The sequence below is a fragment of the Hemiscyllium ocellatum genome, chromosome 4 (assembly GCF_020745735.1).
Source record: "Hemiscyllium ocellatum isolate sHemOce1 chromosome 4, sHemOce1.pat.X.cur, whole genome shotgun sequence".
Lineage (NCBI taxonomy): Eukaryota > Metazoa > Chordata > Chondrichthyes > Orectolobiformes > Hemiscylliidae > Hemiscyllium > Hemiscyllium ocellatum.
In genome coordinates, this window is record NC_083404.1 from 141,640,012 (window position 1) to 141,658,496 (window position 18,485).

Consider the following 18,485-nt stretch of genomic DNA (forward strand, 5'->3'; position numbering starts at 1 on the left):
GGATGCGAGCATAAGAGGTACAGTTAGTAAGTTTGCAGATGACACCAAAATTGGAGGTGTAGTGCACAGCGAAGAGGATTACCTCAGATTACAACAGGATCTGGACCAGATGGGCCAATGGGCTGAGAAATGGCAGATGGAGTTTAATTCAGATAAATGCAAGGTGCTGCATTTTGGGAAAGCAAATCTTAGCAGGACTTATACACTTAATGGTAAGGTCCTAGGGAGTGTTGCTGAACAAAGAGACCTTGGAGTACAGGTTCATAGCTCCTTGAAAGTAGAGTTGCAAATAGATAGGATAGCGAAGGTGGTGTTTGGTATGCTTTATTGGTCAGAGTATTGAATACAGGAGTTGGGAGGTCATGTTGTAGCTGTACAGGACATTGGTTAGGCCACTGTTGGAATATTGTGTGCTATTCTGGGTCTCCTTCCTATTGGAAAGATGTTGTAAAACTTGAAAAGGTTCAGAAAAGATTTACAAGGATGTAGCCAGGATTGGAGGATTTGAGCTATAGGGAGAGGCTGAACAGGCTGGGGCTATTTTCCCTGGAGCGTCAGAGGCTGAGGGGTGATCTCATAGAGGTTTATAAAATTATGAGGGGCATGCATAGGGTAAATAGGCAAAGTCTTTTCCCTGGGGTCAGGGAGTCCAGAACTAGGTTTAGGTTGAGAGGGGAAAGATATAAAAGAGACCTAAGGGCAATATTTGCATGCAGAGGGTGATACGTGTATGGAATGAGCTGCCAGAGGATGTGGTGGAGGCTGGTACAATTGCAACATTTAAAAGGCATCTGGATGGGTATATGAATAGGAAGGGTTTGGAGGGATATGGACCGGGTGCTGGCAGGTGGGACTAGATTGGGTTGGGTATCTGATTGGCATGGATGAGTTGGACCGAAGGGTCTGTTTCCATGCTGTACATCTTTACGACTCTAAGTCTTATTGTCTTATAGTCTCTCTGTCTCCATTTTGGGGACTAAACTGTCCACTGCCATCCACTACAAAGCCTCTGATTCCCATAACTACCTTCACTACGGGGAGAAAGTGAGGACTGCAGATGCAAAAAGTATGGCACTGGAAAAGTGTAGCAGGTCAGGCAGCATCCAAGGAGCAGGAGAGTCAACGTTTCAGGCATAAGTCCTTCATCGCACGCCACATCCTGCAAGGACTCCATCCCATTCTTCCAGTTCCTTTGCCTACGCCACATCTATTCAGATGATGCCATCTTCCAAACCAGCACTGCTGACGTGGCTTGCTTCTTCCATGACCAAAGGTTCTGACCCACTGTGGTTGACAGAGCTTTCAATTGCATCCAACCAACGCCCATGCTTCCACCCTTGCCTCTTCACAAAAGTGGGTTCGGGACCCCCTTGTCCTCATATTTCATCCCACCAGGCCTCCACATTCAAAGGATCATTCTCCACCATTTCAGACAACTCCAGCAGAATGCCACCACCAAACACATCTTCCCATCACTCCCCCTGTGTGCATCCCACAGGGATCCTTCCCTCCAGGATAACCTAGTCAGTTTCACAACTACCAACACTAGTCCCCCTTCCCATGGCACTTTCTTGTGTAACCACGGAAGGTGCAACACCTACCCCTTCCCCTCCTCCCTGCTCACCATCCAACAGCCGAAACAGTCTTTCCAGGTGAAGCAGCATTTTGCCTGTGCATCCTCCAATCTTGTATATCATATTCGCTGCATCCAATGTAGCTTCCTCTACATTGGAGAATCCAAATGCAGACTGGATGTCTGCTTTACAGAATACCTCCAGTCTGTGCGCAAGCACAACCCCGAGCTTCCCTTAGCTGGTCATTTTAATACAGTGTTCTGCTCGCATGCCTGTACATCTGTCCTCTGCATGCTGCAGCATTCCAGTGAATCCCAGTGCAAATTGGAGGAACAACATCTCATCTTCAGACTGGGGACTGTACAGCCTTCTGGTCTTAATATTGAGCTCAACGCCTTCAAATTGTGAACCAATTTCCATTCCTTCCCTTTCTTTTAGCTGTACCTGTTATATTCTCTGTCACCATATCCTTTCTCCCCTTCCCCACCCCAGTGGGACTGTCTGTTCTTTCCAGTCTGGCAGGAGGAACACCATTGTTCTGCCATTCCCACATTCCAATCACAATCTGAACTATCAGCACCCTGTCTCCCCCTGCACTCTACACTCCACTATCCTCATAGCTTCCCTCCACCCAAACTATAGCAGAAACACTGCCCCCTCAACACCTCAGCTCTGATGAAGTGTCATCTAGAATCCAAACATGAGCTTGCTCTGTCTCCATGGATGCTGTCTGACCCACTGTGACCTCCTACATTTGTTGTTTTCAGTACAGATTCCAGCATCTTCAGTCATTTGCTCCTACAAAGTATTGCAGATGCTGGAATTCTGAAACAAAAACAAAGTGCTGGTGACACTCAGCACGTTTCACTTCAGACTTCATTTCAGTCAAATCATATTCCCCATCTAGTTGCTTAGTGGGCGGCACGGTGGCACAGTGGTTAGCACTGCTGCCTCACAACGCCTGAGACCCGAGTTCAATTCCCGACTCAGGACACAGACTGTGTGGAGTTTGCACATTCTCCCCGTGTCTGCGTGGGTTTCCTCCGGGTGCTCCGGTTTCCTCCCACAGTCCAAAGATGTGCGGGTCAGGTGAATTGGCCATGCTAAATTGCCCGTAGTGTTAGGTAATGGGTAAATGTAGGGGTATGGGTGGGTTGCGCTTCGGCGGGTCGGTGTGGACTTGTTGGGCCGAAGCGCCTGTTTCCACACTGTAAATCTAATCTAACCCATAGATCAAAATGGTCTGGTTGATGCCTGTGTCTTTGACAGACACCACCTGCATTCAGATGCAGAATATAAAAGCTCCATATGCTTCATGACTGGAATGACAGTGACTGGCTTTCAGCCTCAGGGTTAACATTCTGCTGAGCCTCCCAACATCACCCTCTCCAGGTATCCATTCCATCAACCTCATCAAGGTCACCACCCAAGCTATGTACATGCAACTCTCTGCACCCGTTTCTGAACAGATGTAGATGTAGCCTAGTACCATTGCAATCTGCCAATGCCAGCCCTCATATGTACCAGAGTGTAACAGTGCTCTCGACTAGCCTCGCCCCAATGAAGTCAAGACCATAAGACATAGGCGCAGGATTAAACCTTTCAGCCCATCGAGTCTGCCCTGCCATTTGATCATGCCTAAGATATTTCTCAACTTCATTCTCCTGCCTTCTCTCTGTTATCCTTGATCCCCTTATTAATCAAGAACTTATCTATTTCTGCCTTAAATACACTCAATAACTTGTTCTCCACAGCCCTCTGTAACAATGTGTTCCACCAATTCAGCAATTTCCAGCAGAAATTCAGTTCTAAAGGGTCATTACCTTTACTCTGAGGCTGTGCCCCCAGATCCTAGTTTCTTGTACTAATGGAAAGATCTTCTGTACACCCACTCTATTCTCAAACATCACCACCCAACACCTCCACCATCTCCTCAGCTATCTCCTTCAGAACCCTGGAGTGTAGCCTCCCCAGTCTGGGTGATTTATCCACCTTCAGACCTTTCAGCTTTCCCAATACTTTCATTTTGGTGATGACCACAACACTCATCCTTGCCCCCAACTCTCTTGAAATTCAGGAATGCGACTGGTGTCTTCCACCATGAAAACGTTTGCAAAGTACCTATTCAGTTCCTCAGCCATTTCTTTGTTCCCCATTATTCCGCTCCAGCCTAAATTTCCAACAGTCAAATGTCGAATCTTGCCCCACTCTTACCTTTTATACATCCAAAAATACTCTCGCAATCTTCTTTTATATTACCAGCTAGCTTACCTTCATATTTTATCTTCTCCCTCCTCCTTGCCATTTTCATTGTTCTCCGCTGGTTTTTAAAGTTTTCCAATCCTCTGGCTTCCCACCAATCTTCACCACATTTTATGCTTCATATTTACTTTTATGCTGTCCCTAGGGACCACTGTTGAAGACCGAGATGGATCATCCACTCAGCACTTCTGGCTGAAGATTCCTGCGAATGCTTCAGCCTTACCTTTTGCCCAAATGTGCTGGGCTCCTCCATCATTGAGGATGGGGATATTTGTGGAGCCTCCTCCTCCAGTTGTCTAATTTTCCAATACCATTCACGACTGGGTGTGGTAGGTCTGCAGAGCTTAGATCTGACCTGCTGATTGTGGGCTCGCTTTGCTCTATTGCTATGAAGATGTGGGTGTACCTTTAAGAGAGTGAATGACTTGGCAAGTACACCGAGTGCTGAAGAATTTACAAAGTAAGATTTGATTAAGAACAAACAGCACTCGCTGAGTTGCCTGGAAATGACAAAAAGCAGATTAAAATTAGACAAATCAGTTTAAATTATACCCTGAAAAATATCAAACTCCAATCCAATTTGAATTGAGTATATTGACAATCTTAAAAGCCAATAACACAATCAGATACTTTGGGGGTATAAGACCAGGAAAATTTAATAGTTGAGAGGAGAACTGCCAAGCCCAGCGTGCAAACAGACCGCTTGAAAAAATAGCTCTCTTAAAACTACTTTTTCGATCAGTGACCTATAACACAGAAATTCCTAAGAAAAAGACAATACATAGGAAGATCCAAATAGAAGAATGAAAGCTGCCTGGTTTTGAGATAAGAAGGGCAGTTTTGTAAATCTTGATTGGGAATTTTATTGGACTAATATTATAGAAGGGAAAGTAAAAGATAGGTGAGAGGAAGAAATTGTAAATTGTGGTTAGTTAATTATTCTCGGTTATCGCAAGGTTTGTGAAGCTTTGTAGCTCAGGTTGAGGTTTAGGGTGTAGGTTTGCTCGCTGAGCTGTAGGTTTGATATCCAGACGTTTCATTACCTGCCTAGGTAACATCATCAGTGGTGACCTCCAAGTGAAGCGTTGTGGTTGGATGGGGTTGTGGTTGTGGTTTCTCCTGGATGGGGTTCCTGGGGTTTGTGGTGATGTCATTTCCTGTGTGTTTTCTGAGGGGTTGACAGATGGCATCTAGCTCTATGTACTTGTTTATGGCATTGTGATTAGAGTGCCAGGCCTCTAGGAATTCTCTGGCATGTCTTTGCTTAGCCTGTCCCAGGATAGATGTGCTGTCCCAGTCGAAATGGTGGTTTTTTTCATCCGTGTGTAGGGCTACGAGGGAGAGGGGGTCGTGTCTTTTTGTGGCTAGCTGGTGTTCATGTATCCTGGTGGCTAACTTTCTTCCTGTTTGTCCTACGTAATGGTTGTGGCAGTCCTTGCATGGAATTTTATAGATGATGTTGGTTTTGTCCATGGGTTGTACTGGGTCTTTTAAATTTGTTAGTTTTTGTTTGAGAATGTTGGTGGGTTTGTGGCATAAAGTTCACCAAGGAGGGAGAAACTGACGACAAACTCGCACTTCTGGACGTCACAGTAGAAAGAAAGGACAAGGGAGAATTACAAACCTTCATATACAGAAAACCGACAAACACTGACCAAATACTCAACTACACCAGCAACCATCCCAACACACACAAACGAAGCTGTATCAGAACACTATTCCAACGAGCCACCACACACTGCAGCACAGACGAATTTCGAAAAACAGAGGAGAACCACCTATACGACGTATTCAAGAAGAACAGATACTCAAAAAACACAGTGTGCAGATTCCTCAAGAACAAACCATGACAAGCAGACAAAACACAGCCAGAAACCCTAACCACCTTACCATATATCAAAGAAGTTTCAGAAATGACAGCCAGACTACTGAGACCCCTTGGAATCCTAGTAGCACACAAACCCACCAACACTCTCAAACAAAGACTAACAGAAAGCAGGAGACAACAGCTTCGCTTCACTTGGAGGTCGCCACTGATGATGTTCCCTAGCCAGGTAATGAAACGTCTGGATATCAAACCCACAGCTCAGTGAGCAAACCTACACCCTAAATTGTCGGTTATACTTTAAGAAATAAAGTTGTTAATTTTTACTTTGGCCACTCAGATTTTTACAGATTACTGCATGGAATAAATCTTTTCTGTGTTGCTGGTTTTAAATTAAGCAGGAGGGTTCACCCAGTGTCATAATACTGTCTAAGACTTGCTGCTTGTACTGTTTGGCATGCAAGTAGTCCTGGTTGGTAGCGTCACCAGGTTGACACCTCATTTTAGGTATGCCTGGTGCTGTTCCTGGCATTCCCTCCTGCATTCTCCATCGAACCAGGGTTGATCCCTTGGATTAACGGTTCAGTAGGGGAGATGCTGGGCCATGAGGTTACATATTGTGCTGAAGTCCTGTTCTGCTGCTGTTGATGGTCCGCAGCGCATCGTGGATGCCCAGTCTTGAGTTGCTAGATCTATTCAAAGTCTGTTCCATTTGGCATGATATTAGTGCCACACAACAAACAAGATGGAGGTTATTCTCAGTGTGAAGATGGGACTTTGTCTCTTACAAAGATTGTGTGATAGTCACTCTTACCGATACTGTCATGGACAAATCCAGCTGGCAGTTCAGTAAGAATTAGGTAGAGTATGTTTTTTTCCTGTTGTTGGTTCTCTCACCATCTGCCACTGACCCAGTCAGCAGCTATGTCCTTTAGGACCCGACCAGCTTGATCGATAGTACTGCTGCTGAGGCACTCAGTGGTGGACACTGAAATCTCCCACTGTGTGACTTGTGCCCTTGCCACTCTCAATACTTCCTCAAAGTGTTGTTCAACATGAAGGATTACTGATTCATTAACAGAAGGAGAATGAGACATCATACAGTCTGGACTCAATGTTGAGGACTGTCAGGGAAAATCTTTCCTGCCTGAGATTTTGGAGAAAATTTGTAGCTCAGGTTATTGGTTTGCTCGCTGAGCTGGTGGGTTTGTTCTCAGGCTTTTCATCACCATGCTAGGTAACATCTATAGTGAGCCTCTGGTGAAATCCTGAGAATCCCTACAGTGTGGAAACAGGCCCTTCGGCCCAACAAGTCCACACCGACCCAAAGAGTATCTTACCCTAAACCATTTCCCTAACCTATTACTCTACATTCACCCTTAATTAACACATCTCTGAACACAATGGGCAATTTAACATGGCCAATTTACCTAATCTGCACACCTTTAGATTGTGGGAGGATTGTGGGGAGAACGTGCCACACGGACAGTCACCCGAGGCTGGTGTCGAACCCAGGTCCCCGGTGCTGAGAGACAGCAGTGCTGACCACTGAGCCACAATGCCACCCCAAAGCATTGGTGTTCGGTCTTATGTGTCTTGGTTTATTGTAGTGGGTGACATCATTTCCAGTTCTAAGAGATTGGCAAATGGGGTCCAAACCTGTGTGTTTGTTAATGGGTGTACACACTGCGACCACCACTGCCAGGTCTGCCCTGTTGGTGGGACAAGACATATGTAGGGATGGCGATGGTGATGTTTGGGACATTGTCTGTAAGGTCTGATTCTTTGAGTATAACTATGACAGGCTGTTGCTTGACCGGTCTGTAGGACAGCTCTCCCAATGTTGGTGCTAGCCTCCAGCTATCAGTGTAGAGAGCTTTGCAGGGCTGCCAGGTGATCTGTCCGGTTTCATTTCTTTGAAACTTTATAGGGATTGGTCCAACTGGATGGCTTGCTAGGCCATTTCAGAGGGCAGTTGAGAGTCAACCACATTGCCGTGGGTCTGAAGTCACATGCAGGCCAGACCAGGTGAGGATGGCAGATTTCCTTCCCTGAAGGATATTATTGAACTAGATGGGGTTTTTCCAGACAATTGACTAGGATTTCATGGTCATCAGTAAATTATGAATTCCAGTTTTTTTAATTGAATTCAAATTCCACTATCTGACATGGTGAGATTTGAACCTAGGTCCCCAGAATATTCCAGCTGGAATACGGTGAAGAGTTTTGGGCCCCTTATCTAAGGGGAGATATTCTGCTATAGAGGCAATCCAGAGAATGTTCACAGGGGGGATTCCAGATATGGAGGGACTTTCTTATGAGGAGAATTTGGGTTTTTAAATCATTGGAGTTTAGAAGAATGAGAAGCGACCTTATTGGAACAGATAATATATTGACAGGTTGTTTTCCTTGTGGAAGGATCCAGGACCAGACAGCATAATCTAAGAGCAAGGGGGTCACCATTTTAGACAGACTTTTAATCAGTAAGAAAACCAAGGGTAATGGGAAAAATCCAGCAAACTGGAGTTCAGGAATCTCAGACCAGCCATGATTTCATTGAATGGCACAGCATACTAAATGGGCTGAATGGCCTGCTTCTGCTCAGACATCTTACCATCTTAAATTTCCCAATGCTATGGTGGGATTTGAACCTGTGCCTCCAAAACATTTATCTGGCCCTTTGGACAACTCGTCCAGTGATACCAACACAACACCAACTTTCCTGAACACTTCAGTTTCTCCAGAGCAGCTTCATGTCCATTGACAAGATCAAAGTGTGAGAGTGACCAGCCTGTATGATTCTGTACTCTAGTGGATACACAAAAACACAACACAGGCTCAAAGGATGACAATATAATTTACAAAAAAAGTTATTCAAATAACAGGCCTCACACAAGTTTTTTGGACACAGAGAAATAATCATTAGTGGAAGATAATGACCAGCTCTTCAGGCCATTGAACTGAGGGTTATACAGTGACCGACCTATCCACAACAGTACTGTACTCTAGTGTTAGACAGTGACAGACTGTCTACACCAATACTGTACCCCAGTGTGATAGAGACAGACCTATCCCCATCTGTACTGTACACCCCAGTGTTATACTGTGACAAACCTGGCCCCACCAATACTGTATCCCAGTGTTTTACAGAGACAGACATAACCCACCAGCACTGTGCCACACAATGTGATAGTGCACTGAGTTCTCTGCAAATAGAGCCCAGATTGAGCAGATACAGAATCTAGGATTGAATGTCTTGCACAGTCCCAGTGGAGAGTGTGAGGGAATTGCTCTTTGTGACACACAGCCCACTGGTGATCAAATCTCAATGCCTAATACTTGGCTGTCACTGGGTTGGGGAGGAATCATTTTGCCCAAATCACAGCATGTTTACGTGAAGGTGTTCAAAGTTGCAAAAATGCTTGTAAACCATTTGGCTCATTCTCTGTCACTCCCTTCCCTTCACATGATGGTCTCCTCGCTGGTTTGTCTGCGGACCAGCTCTGCGTACAATCCTCCTCTTTTCATCAGTTCAGCATGCGTCCCCACCTGTGGCAATGAAAGGTGTTCATCAGAAAGCTATAAAGGAAGAGATCAATTTTGATATTGCTACTAAACACCTCTCAGAAGAGTCCCAAGTTAATCATAGACTATCAACCACATTAAAAGAAATTGATGAGGCAAATGCAGCAGCCATGGTTAAGAATTCCATCTGAGGTATAAACTTGGAAACACCCTCCAAAGCCTTGTTCTTGTTCATCATCCATCTGAGCAGGATCCAAAGCCTGCTCTCCTTCCAGACCCTTTTACTCTCCTTCCCCAATGGTGACTTGGTCATTAGTCACTGCCTTGGGGAATGAATTCCACAGCCTCACAACAGTCTGGGGAATAAACCAAATGTTAATGTGTGACACAAGTACTCTGCTTTGGTCACCTTGGTTGAGGATTTAAAAACAAGATACCTCGTCTCTGACTTGTTCTTGTTGTCACTATATTATACAGATAGTCCAATTCAGTTTCTGGTCAATGGTAATCCCCATGATACTAAAAGAGGGGGATTGAGTGAATGTCATGGGGTAACGATTTGATTATTTCTTGTTGGGAAAAAAAAATCATTAACTGGCTTCTGTGTGGTGTAAGTGTCATTTGCCACTTGTCAGTCCAAACCTAGATATTGTCCAGATCTTGCTAAATTTGGACATGGACTACTTCAGTATCTGAGGAGTCATGAATGGTGCTGAACATTATTCACCAATGATTTGCATCCACATGTTTGACCTTACGATGGAGGGAAAGTCATTGATGAAGCAGCTGAAGATGGTTGGGCTGGGACACTACCCTGAGGAACTCCTGCAGAGATATCCTGGAGCTGAGATGACTGATATCCAATAACCACAATCATCTCCCCATGTGCCAGGTATGACGCCAACTAACAGAGGGGTTTCTCAGTGATTCCTGTACCCAGGTTTGCTAGGGCTCCTTGATGCCATACTCAGTCAAATGCAGCCTTGACGTCAAGGGCCACTCTCACCTCACCTCTGAAAACTAGCTCTGTCATCCATGTTTGAACCAAGGCTGTAATGAGGTCAGAGGCTCAACAGCACTAGTGGAATCCAAACCGCTGTCAGTGAGCAGGTTATTGCTAAATAGTTTCCAACAATACCTAGGCAATATTCAGGCTTGGCAAGTAATATCTGTGGTGAGAGTGCGGTGCTGGGAAACCACAGGAGATCAGGCAGTATCCGAGGAGCAGGAAAATCGACATTTCAGGCACAAGCCTTTCATTCAGGAATCCCTGATGAAAGGCTTTTGCCCGACATGTCGATTTTCCTTCTCCTCGGATGCTACCTGATCTGCTGTGCTTTTCCAGCACCACACTCTAGACTTTAATCTCCAGCATCTACAGTCCTCACTTTCACCTAAGTAATATCTGTGGTACACATATGCCAGACAATGACCAACTATAATAAGAGACAATCTGACCACCACCCCTTGACATTCAATGATGTGACTGAATCCCCCACTATCAGATCCTGGGGAGTTACCTTTGACCAGAAACACAACTGGACTCGTCATATACACACACAATGGCTACAAGAGGATGTCAGAGGCTAGGACTCATGCAGTGAGTAATTCACCTCCTGACTCCCCAAAACCTAAACACCATCTACAAGGCACAAGTTAGGAGTGTGATTAAATAGTCCCTACTTGTTTGGATGAGTGCAGCCCCAAACAGCACTCAGACAGGACAATACTCACACAGGACAATACAGCCCATTTAATTGACACCACACCCATAAACATTCAGTCACTCTACCACAAGCACTCTGGAGCAGCAGTGTGTACCATTCACAAGGTGCATTGCAGAAATTCACCAAAACACCTGTAACAGCATCTTCCAAAACCCAAAACCATTTCCACCGAGAAGGACAAGGGCAGATACATGGGGACCTCACCACTTACAAGTTCCTCTTGAAGCCACTCCCATCCTGACTTGGAAGTATATCGTCATTCCTTCAGTGTCAGTGAGTCAAAATGCTGGAATCCACTCCCAAACTCCTTGTCCTCCCTAACAACATGCAGACTGCAGCAATCCAAGAAGGCAACTTATCACCACCTTCTCAAGGGCAACTATGGATGGGCAATAAATACTGGCCAAGCCAGAAGTACCCATGTCCCATGAGTCTAAAAAAAAGGTGCTGCTTGATAGCATTGTCGATGACACCTTGCTTCACATTACTGATGATCAAGTAGACTGATGGGGTGGTAATTGGCCAGGTTGGATTTGTTCTACGTTTTGGGTACAGGACAGACCTGGGTAATTTTCCACCTTGTCAGGTGGTTGCTGGTACTGCAGCTATAATGGAATAGCTTGGCTAGGGGAGTGGCTAGTTCTGGAGCACAAATCTTCAGTACTCTTATTGGAATGTTGACAGGGTCCATACCAACTGTTTCTTGATAGGAGGAGGAATGAATTGTGTTGGCTGTAGACTGGTACCTGTAATGCTGGGAACACTGCAAGTAGCCAGGATGGATCATCCACTCAGCACTTCTGGCTGGAGATTGCTATGATGCTTTAGCTTTATTGTTTGCATTAACGTGCTGGCTTCTCCATAAATGAGGATGGGGATATTTGTGGAGCCTCCTCCTCCTCCAGTGAGTTGTTTAATTGCTTACCACCGTTCATGACTGGATGTGGCAGGACTGCAGAGCTTGGATCTGATTCTTTGTTTGTGGAATTGCTTAGCTCTGTCTATCTCTTTCTGTTTATATTGTTTGGTGGCTTCACTGGGTTAACATTTCATTTGCAAGCCATGAGTTTGCAGACTGTACTCAAGTACAATTCTGTTGCTGCTGATTACCCAACACATCTCATGGAAGCCTGGTCTTGATTTGCCAGATTTGTTTGAAGTCTGACAAATTTAGCATGGTACAATGGCCCACAACACGATGGAGGTTATTCTCAATGTGAAGGTGAGACTCCGTCTCCACAAGGACTGTGTGGTGGTCACTCTGATCAATGCGATCATGGACAGATTGGTGAGGTAAATGTCAAGTATGTCTTTCCCTCTTGTTTTTGGAAAAGCGCAGCAGGTCAGGCAGCATCAAAGGAGCAGGACAATCGACGGTTCGGGCATAAACCCTTCATCAGGAATCAGGATTCCAGAAGAAGGGCTCATGCCCGAAACGTCGATTCTCCTGTTCCTTTGATGCTGTCTGACCTGCTGCGCTTTTCCAGCAACACATTTTTAAGCTCTGATCTCCAGCATCTGCAGTCCTCACTTTCTCCTTTCCCTCTTGTTGGTTTCCTCACTACCTGCCACAGACCCAGTCTAGCTGCTGTATCCTTTAGGAATCACCCAGCTCAGTTAGTAATGTTACTGCAAAACCACTCGATGGTGGGCAGTGAAATCCTCCACTCAGAGTACATTCTATGCCCCTGCCACTCTCGGTGCTTTCTCCAAGTGTTGTTCAACATGGAGGAGTACTGATTCATCAGCGGAGAGAGACGCTGCACGATAACCAGCAGACCATTTCTTGCTTATGTTTAACCGTGTGCCACAGGACCCGTGTCTGGAGTCCAGTTGAGGACTCTAAGACAGCTCCCTCCTGACTGTGTATCACTGCTACCTCTGCTGGTGCTGAGGCTCTCCTATCGACATATCTAGGGATGGTGATGGTGGTGTCTGGGGCATTGACAGGTATGACTCCGTGAGTATGACAATTTCAAGCTGTTGCTTAACTAGTCTGTGAGACAATTTCCAAATTCTGGTACTAGCCTCCAGATGTTAGTGAGAAGCACCTGCTGTCGCCTTAGTCAGTACCAGATTTTCAGGCTTTCCAGCAGTTGATATGATAAATACAACTTATTGATTCACTGAGATAAAAGCAAAATACTGTGGATGCTGGAACTCTGAAATAAACAGAGAATGCACTGCATATCTGGCAACATCTGTGAAGAGATTTTGATACACTGGCTTGCTAGGTCATATCAGAGGGCAGTGCTGTAGGTCTGGAGTTACGAGCTCAGCCAGACGAGGTAAGAATGACAGTCTTTCCTTCCCATAAAAAAGGACAGTAGTAAGCCAGGTGGGTTTGAATGACAATTAACAAAAGTCATCATTCAACTTTTAATTCTCGATCTGTAGTGGTGAGATTCAAACCCAGGTCCTCAGAACCTTTCCTGGGCACCTGGGCTGCTAGCTCAGTGACAATACCAATATCCCATCACCTTCCCCGGGTTGTCTAATGAGAAGTAATTGGATAGGCTGGGTTTGTTTGCACTGAAATTTTGAAACACAAGGAATAATTTGATTGTTCTGCAATACCCCGAATGGTCTTGACGGGGTGGATGTGGAAAGCGATGTTTCCTGTCATGAGAGAACTAGGGAGCACTGTTTTAAAATTAGGGGGTGCCTTACAGAATAGAAAGGAGGGAGTTGTGTGCCTGAAACTCTTGACCTCAGGAGGCAGGTCACTGAATATTTTTAAGATGGAGGTAGATAAAACCTTGTTAATAGGGAATCAACGGTTATTAGATGTCAATAGAAAAGTGGAATTCAGAACACAAGAAGATTCCCACAGTTGTTTTGAATGACAGAATAGACTTGAAGATGTGAATGGCCTGCTTCTACTCTTAATTGGATTGTTCGAATGGAGGTTCATATTTCCTTCAGTCCTTCAGAAGGTTTAGTAGAGAGGAAAACATTTTCACCCAGACGGTGCTGGGAATCTAAGTCCCTGCCCATAAAGATGGTAGGGGAACAGAAACTCTCATACCATTTAAATATTTGGATGTACACTTGCAATGCCAAGGCATACAAGGCTGTAGGCCAGGTGCAGAAAATGGGACTAATATAGTTAGATGGTGGTTTTTGACGAGCTCAGACTCAGTGGGTTGAAGAGCCATCTTTCGTGCTCCAGCTGCAAATCGAGGGCGGCAAAAGCAACTCACCTCCTTCATGCGGCCATTAGCAAGAACACAGATGACATCAGCTGCCTTGATTGAGCTCAGCCTGTGTGCAATGACCAGCACTGTACGGCCTTTCTGTATATGATCCAGTGCATCCTGTACCATTCTCTCGGATTCTGCATCCAACGCACTTGTGGCCTCATCCAGAACCAGGATGCAGGGATTTTTAATCAGGGCACGGGCAATGGCAATCCGCTGTCTCTGTCCCCCAGATAAAGACATTCCTCGTTCACCTGGCCAATAAATGGAGTCTATTAATAAACACATTTACCAGTCTCTGTATTCACTATGATTACATGCTTCCCTCTCATTTCCCCAATTTAATTCTTTCACGTGCATTACAAGTTTTGAAGGTTTGAGGTGAGTATAACATTAATTTAATGCATGTTCCCTGAATTTAATGATGATTTAAGGTGTGTTCCTGGTGAGAGATGATTTGACGTGTCTTCCTCAAGTGCGATGAAGATTTGAGGCGTGTTCCAGGAGTGTGTGATTTGAGGAATGCTTGTTGTGTTCTCAGTCCACAACTGTTTTAAGATTTGCTGTCACACTCACCCACAACGGTCATGTATCCATCTGGGAAGCTCTGGATAAAGCCATCTGCATTTGCCTGCCGTGCTGCCTCATAAACTTCCTCATCGGAGGCATCTGGCTTTCCAAATCGAATATTTTCTTTAATGGAGGTGCCAAAAAGCACAGGTTCCTGCAATGCATTCACTTGGCTGAGAAAACATCAACCTCATGGAGAACATGAACAACTGTCCCACCTGAGCTAGGGTGAGAAACATTAACAACCAAATAAACAAACAAACAGACACAACTCAGACTCTTACTACCACATCATCAGGGAATAACCGATGAGTGAGAGGGAAGATTTGCAAAGGTGGAGTTGAAAGGATGGGAGGGAAGAGGAGGGGTTGAAGGAAAGGTTAAGGATAAGGAAAAGCAGCAAAGGTGGTGGTGGGAGGGGGAGGGGAGGACAAGACAGGCCTGGATGTAATGGATAGGCAGTGGGAGTGTGCAAGGGAGGAAGTGCCAACCTGGCTGATGTATCCAATCACGTGACTGCGCAGCCATTGTGGATCCAGAGTCCGGATGTCATATCCGTCTAAGGTAATAATCCCACTGTCTGGGTCATAGAACCGCTCCAGCAGAGATGCTATTGTTGACTTGCCTTCAAAGCATTTTAATTACACGTTAGGAAACAGTTTAAAAACAACAGAACTCCCATTCTCCACCTGAAGACTGATTGCTGTACACAAGATGTGGAGGAGTCAATGTTGGACTGGGGTGGACAAAGTTAAAAATCACACAACACCAGGTTATAGTCCAACAGGTTTATTTGGAAGCACTAGCTTTTGGAGCACTGCCCCTTCATCAGGTAGTTCTGGAGCAGGACCATAAGACACAGAATTTATAGCAAAAGATTGCAGTGTCACGCAACTGAAATGATATATTGAACAAACTTAGAATGTTGTTAAGTCTCATCTTTTAGAATGAGTTGCAGGTTTCGGTTCATTAAATGAACCAACTCATTCAGGAGAGGACATGACTGTTAGTGGCAGGAGTACTGTGACTACAAGAACAAGTCAAAGCTGAGGAATCCTGCAATGAGCAACTCACCTCCTGACTCCCCAAAACCTGTCCACCATCTACAAGGCACAAGCCAGGAGTTTGATTGATTGCTCCCCACGTGCCTGGATGGGTGTAGCTCCAGCAACCCAAGAAGCCTGCTTGATTGGCACCATATCCACACCCTGTCACTCCCTCACCACCAATGTACAGCAGCAGCATCTACAATATGCACTGTGGTCACTCATGAAGGTTCCTTAAACAACACCTTCCAAACCCACAATCTAAAGAACAAGGCAAAGGCAAGTTGAAATCACCATAGTCTGACACCACTTGCAATTTCCCCTCCAAGTCACTCACCATTCTGACTTTTCTTCAGTGTCACTGGGTAAAAATCCTGGAACTCCCTCCCTAACAACAATGTGGGCTTATTGCAACAGTTCAAGAAGACACCTCAGCACCTCCTTCAGGGCAATTAGGGATGGGCAATAAATGTTGGCCCACCCAGTATGGTCCCCTCCCATGGATAAATTACAAAATATTATCTGATTCATTAGCTATAAAGAATCACTAACATACAAGTCAGACTGGAACAACCTTCCAGAGTTTTCCTGACTGACTTCTCCACATCCTGTTTTCAATTATATTTAAAGGGAGCCAAAGCGTATGCGGGACAGGAAACAAAGTGGAGCTGTGGTCACACTCCGATCAGCAATGACAGAGCAGGTGGACACAGCTGAATGGTCTAGTCCTGCTCCTGAATAGTGTGTCTGCACATTCCCTCGATTACCCATCCCTTACCATCCAAAGACCCACAAACAGATATCACTTTGTCCTTACCTGTCCCAGATTGTCCAACAATAGCCACCATTTTTGAGGCTGGCAGGGTAAGATTGAAGTTGTGCAGCACCACCTGACCAGGTCTGGTGGGGTAGCTAAGGGAGGAGAGAGAAATATCACAAATGTAGGAAATGTATCACAAACTAATATTTTGTGACAAAACAATGGTATCAAATGACTGGGTTATAATAGGAAATATTTCACAGGCAAATATGGGGTGAAGGCAGACCACTGAAGACCACTCTACTTATCCTGAGTGTTTGATGGGTCAGTGTCACGGGAGCTGCACTGTCAGTTTAAAAGAGTACTTTGTATCTCACCTTGTGCTGCATCTGATCTGGGAGCCTTTCATGGGGACAGTGTAGAGGGAGCTTTACTTGCAGTTTAAAAGTGTATAGAAAGCTTTAGTCAGAGTCCTACAGCATAGAAACAAGCCTTTTGGCAAATTGTTTCCATGCCAACCAACAATGCTAAACTACACTAATCCCATTGACCTGCAGTTGGTCCATAGCCTCCTATGCCCTGGCATTTTAAGTGTTCATCCAGATGCTTTTTAATATTACAAGAGTACCTGCCTCCAACGGCCTCTCAGACAGCATGTTCCATATTTCTACCAGGCTTTAGGTGGAAAAGAATCTCCTCAGATCTTCTCTAAGCTTGGCCCTCACCTTAAAACTAGTGCCTTCTGGTCTTAGGCATATCTGCCATGGGAAAAGATTCTCATGATCTCCTCTGTCTGTACATCTCATAATCTTGTATACTTTAATCAGATCCCCCCTCAGCCTCCTTTGTTCTCAGGAAAACAAGCCTATCCGGTCTCTCCACATAACTGAGACTTTTCATCCCAGGCAACATCCTGGTGAATCTGCTCTGCACCCTCTCCAGTGCAATCACCTTCTTCTCAGTGTGGTAACCAGAACAGCACATTGGAATTCAAATGTTTTATAAAGATGTAACAAGATTTCCTTGGTGCTATATTCTATGCCCCAGCAAATAAATGCAAACATTCCTATGCCTTCTTCAGTTTGGCTTTCTGGTCTTCCAATTTGCCTTATCCAGTCCATGTTTTATCTGCCTACTGGACTATCCTGACATTTCTGCTTTATCTGACTGAACATTGCTCTAGACTTTCCATCTATTCTGTGCCTCACCTCCTGTCAAACTAATTTACAAGAGTAGAGGTAGCTTTTCACTTAACCTAATCCCATTCTGTCCCTGTCCTGGGAGTATTTGTTTGGGACAATGTAGAGAGAGCTTTACTCTTATATTTAACCATGGCTGTACCTGTCCTGATAGTATTCAATAGGAACCACTTCAAGGTAGCTTTACTTTCACTTTAAAAGAATAGAGGAAGAATTACGCTGTACAGCAAGCTCTCATCACTTAACATTGTGATACTCAACATCATAGAACGTTATTGTTGCTATTCACTGAGAACCCCACATTGTGTTTTAAGAATCCCCTGCACTGCGGAAATAGTCATTCGGCCCAACAAGTCCACATCGATCTTCCGAAAAGTAACCCATCCAGACCCATTCCCCTACTACTCTACATTTACCACTGACTACTGCAACTAACCTACATATCCTTGAACACTATAGGCAATTTAGTATGAGTAATTCACCGAACCTGCACATTTTTGGATTGTGGGAGGAAACCAGAGTACCTGGAGTAAACCCACACAGACCACAGAGAGAACGTGCAAACTCGAAACTGACAGTCACCAGAGGTTGGAATCGAACCTGGGTCCCTGGTGCTGTGAGGCAGCAGTGCTAACCACTGAGCCACCATGCCACCACATGGTGTTGTTGTGTTGAGATTATTAATTTCCCTCTGCACTGGGCATTCCTGGGAGAATTTGTCCTGCAAAAACACAGTTTCAGTTACACAATGGGGAGCAGCCGATCATTGGAGGAAAGTCAAGAGTTGCAAAGCGATT

General features: G+C 45.0%; 1 protein-coding gene across 2 annotated transcripts in view; it reads right to left on the reverse strand.

Annotated features, from left to right (window-relative positions):
* Window positions 1-8,499: 8,499 nt before the first annotated feature.
* The window catches only part of abcb8 (ATP-binding cassette, sub-family B (MDR/TAP), member 8), a 53,470-nt gene continuing 43,484 nt past the window's right edge, over window positions 8,500-18,485 (reverse strand). For both annotated transcript variants that reach the window (XM_060824545.1, XM_060824546.1), the window contains 5 exons: window positions 16,547-16,641; window positions 15,175-15,308; window positions 14,690-14,837; window positions 14,117-14,367; window positions 8,500-9,210 (listed from right to left, as the gene is read on the reverse strand). In XM_060824545.1, the coding sequence (XP_060680528.1) occupies window positions 9,124-9,210; window positions 14,117-14,367; window positions 14,690-14,837; window positions 15,175-15,308; window positions 16,547-16,641 (715 nt within the window). In that variant the 3' untranslated portion in view covers window positions 8,500-9,123. The remainder of the gene's footprint in view (window positions 9,211-14,116; window positions 14,368-14,689; window positions 14,838-15,174; window positions 15,309-16,546; window positions 16,642-18,485) is intronic.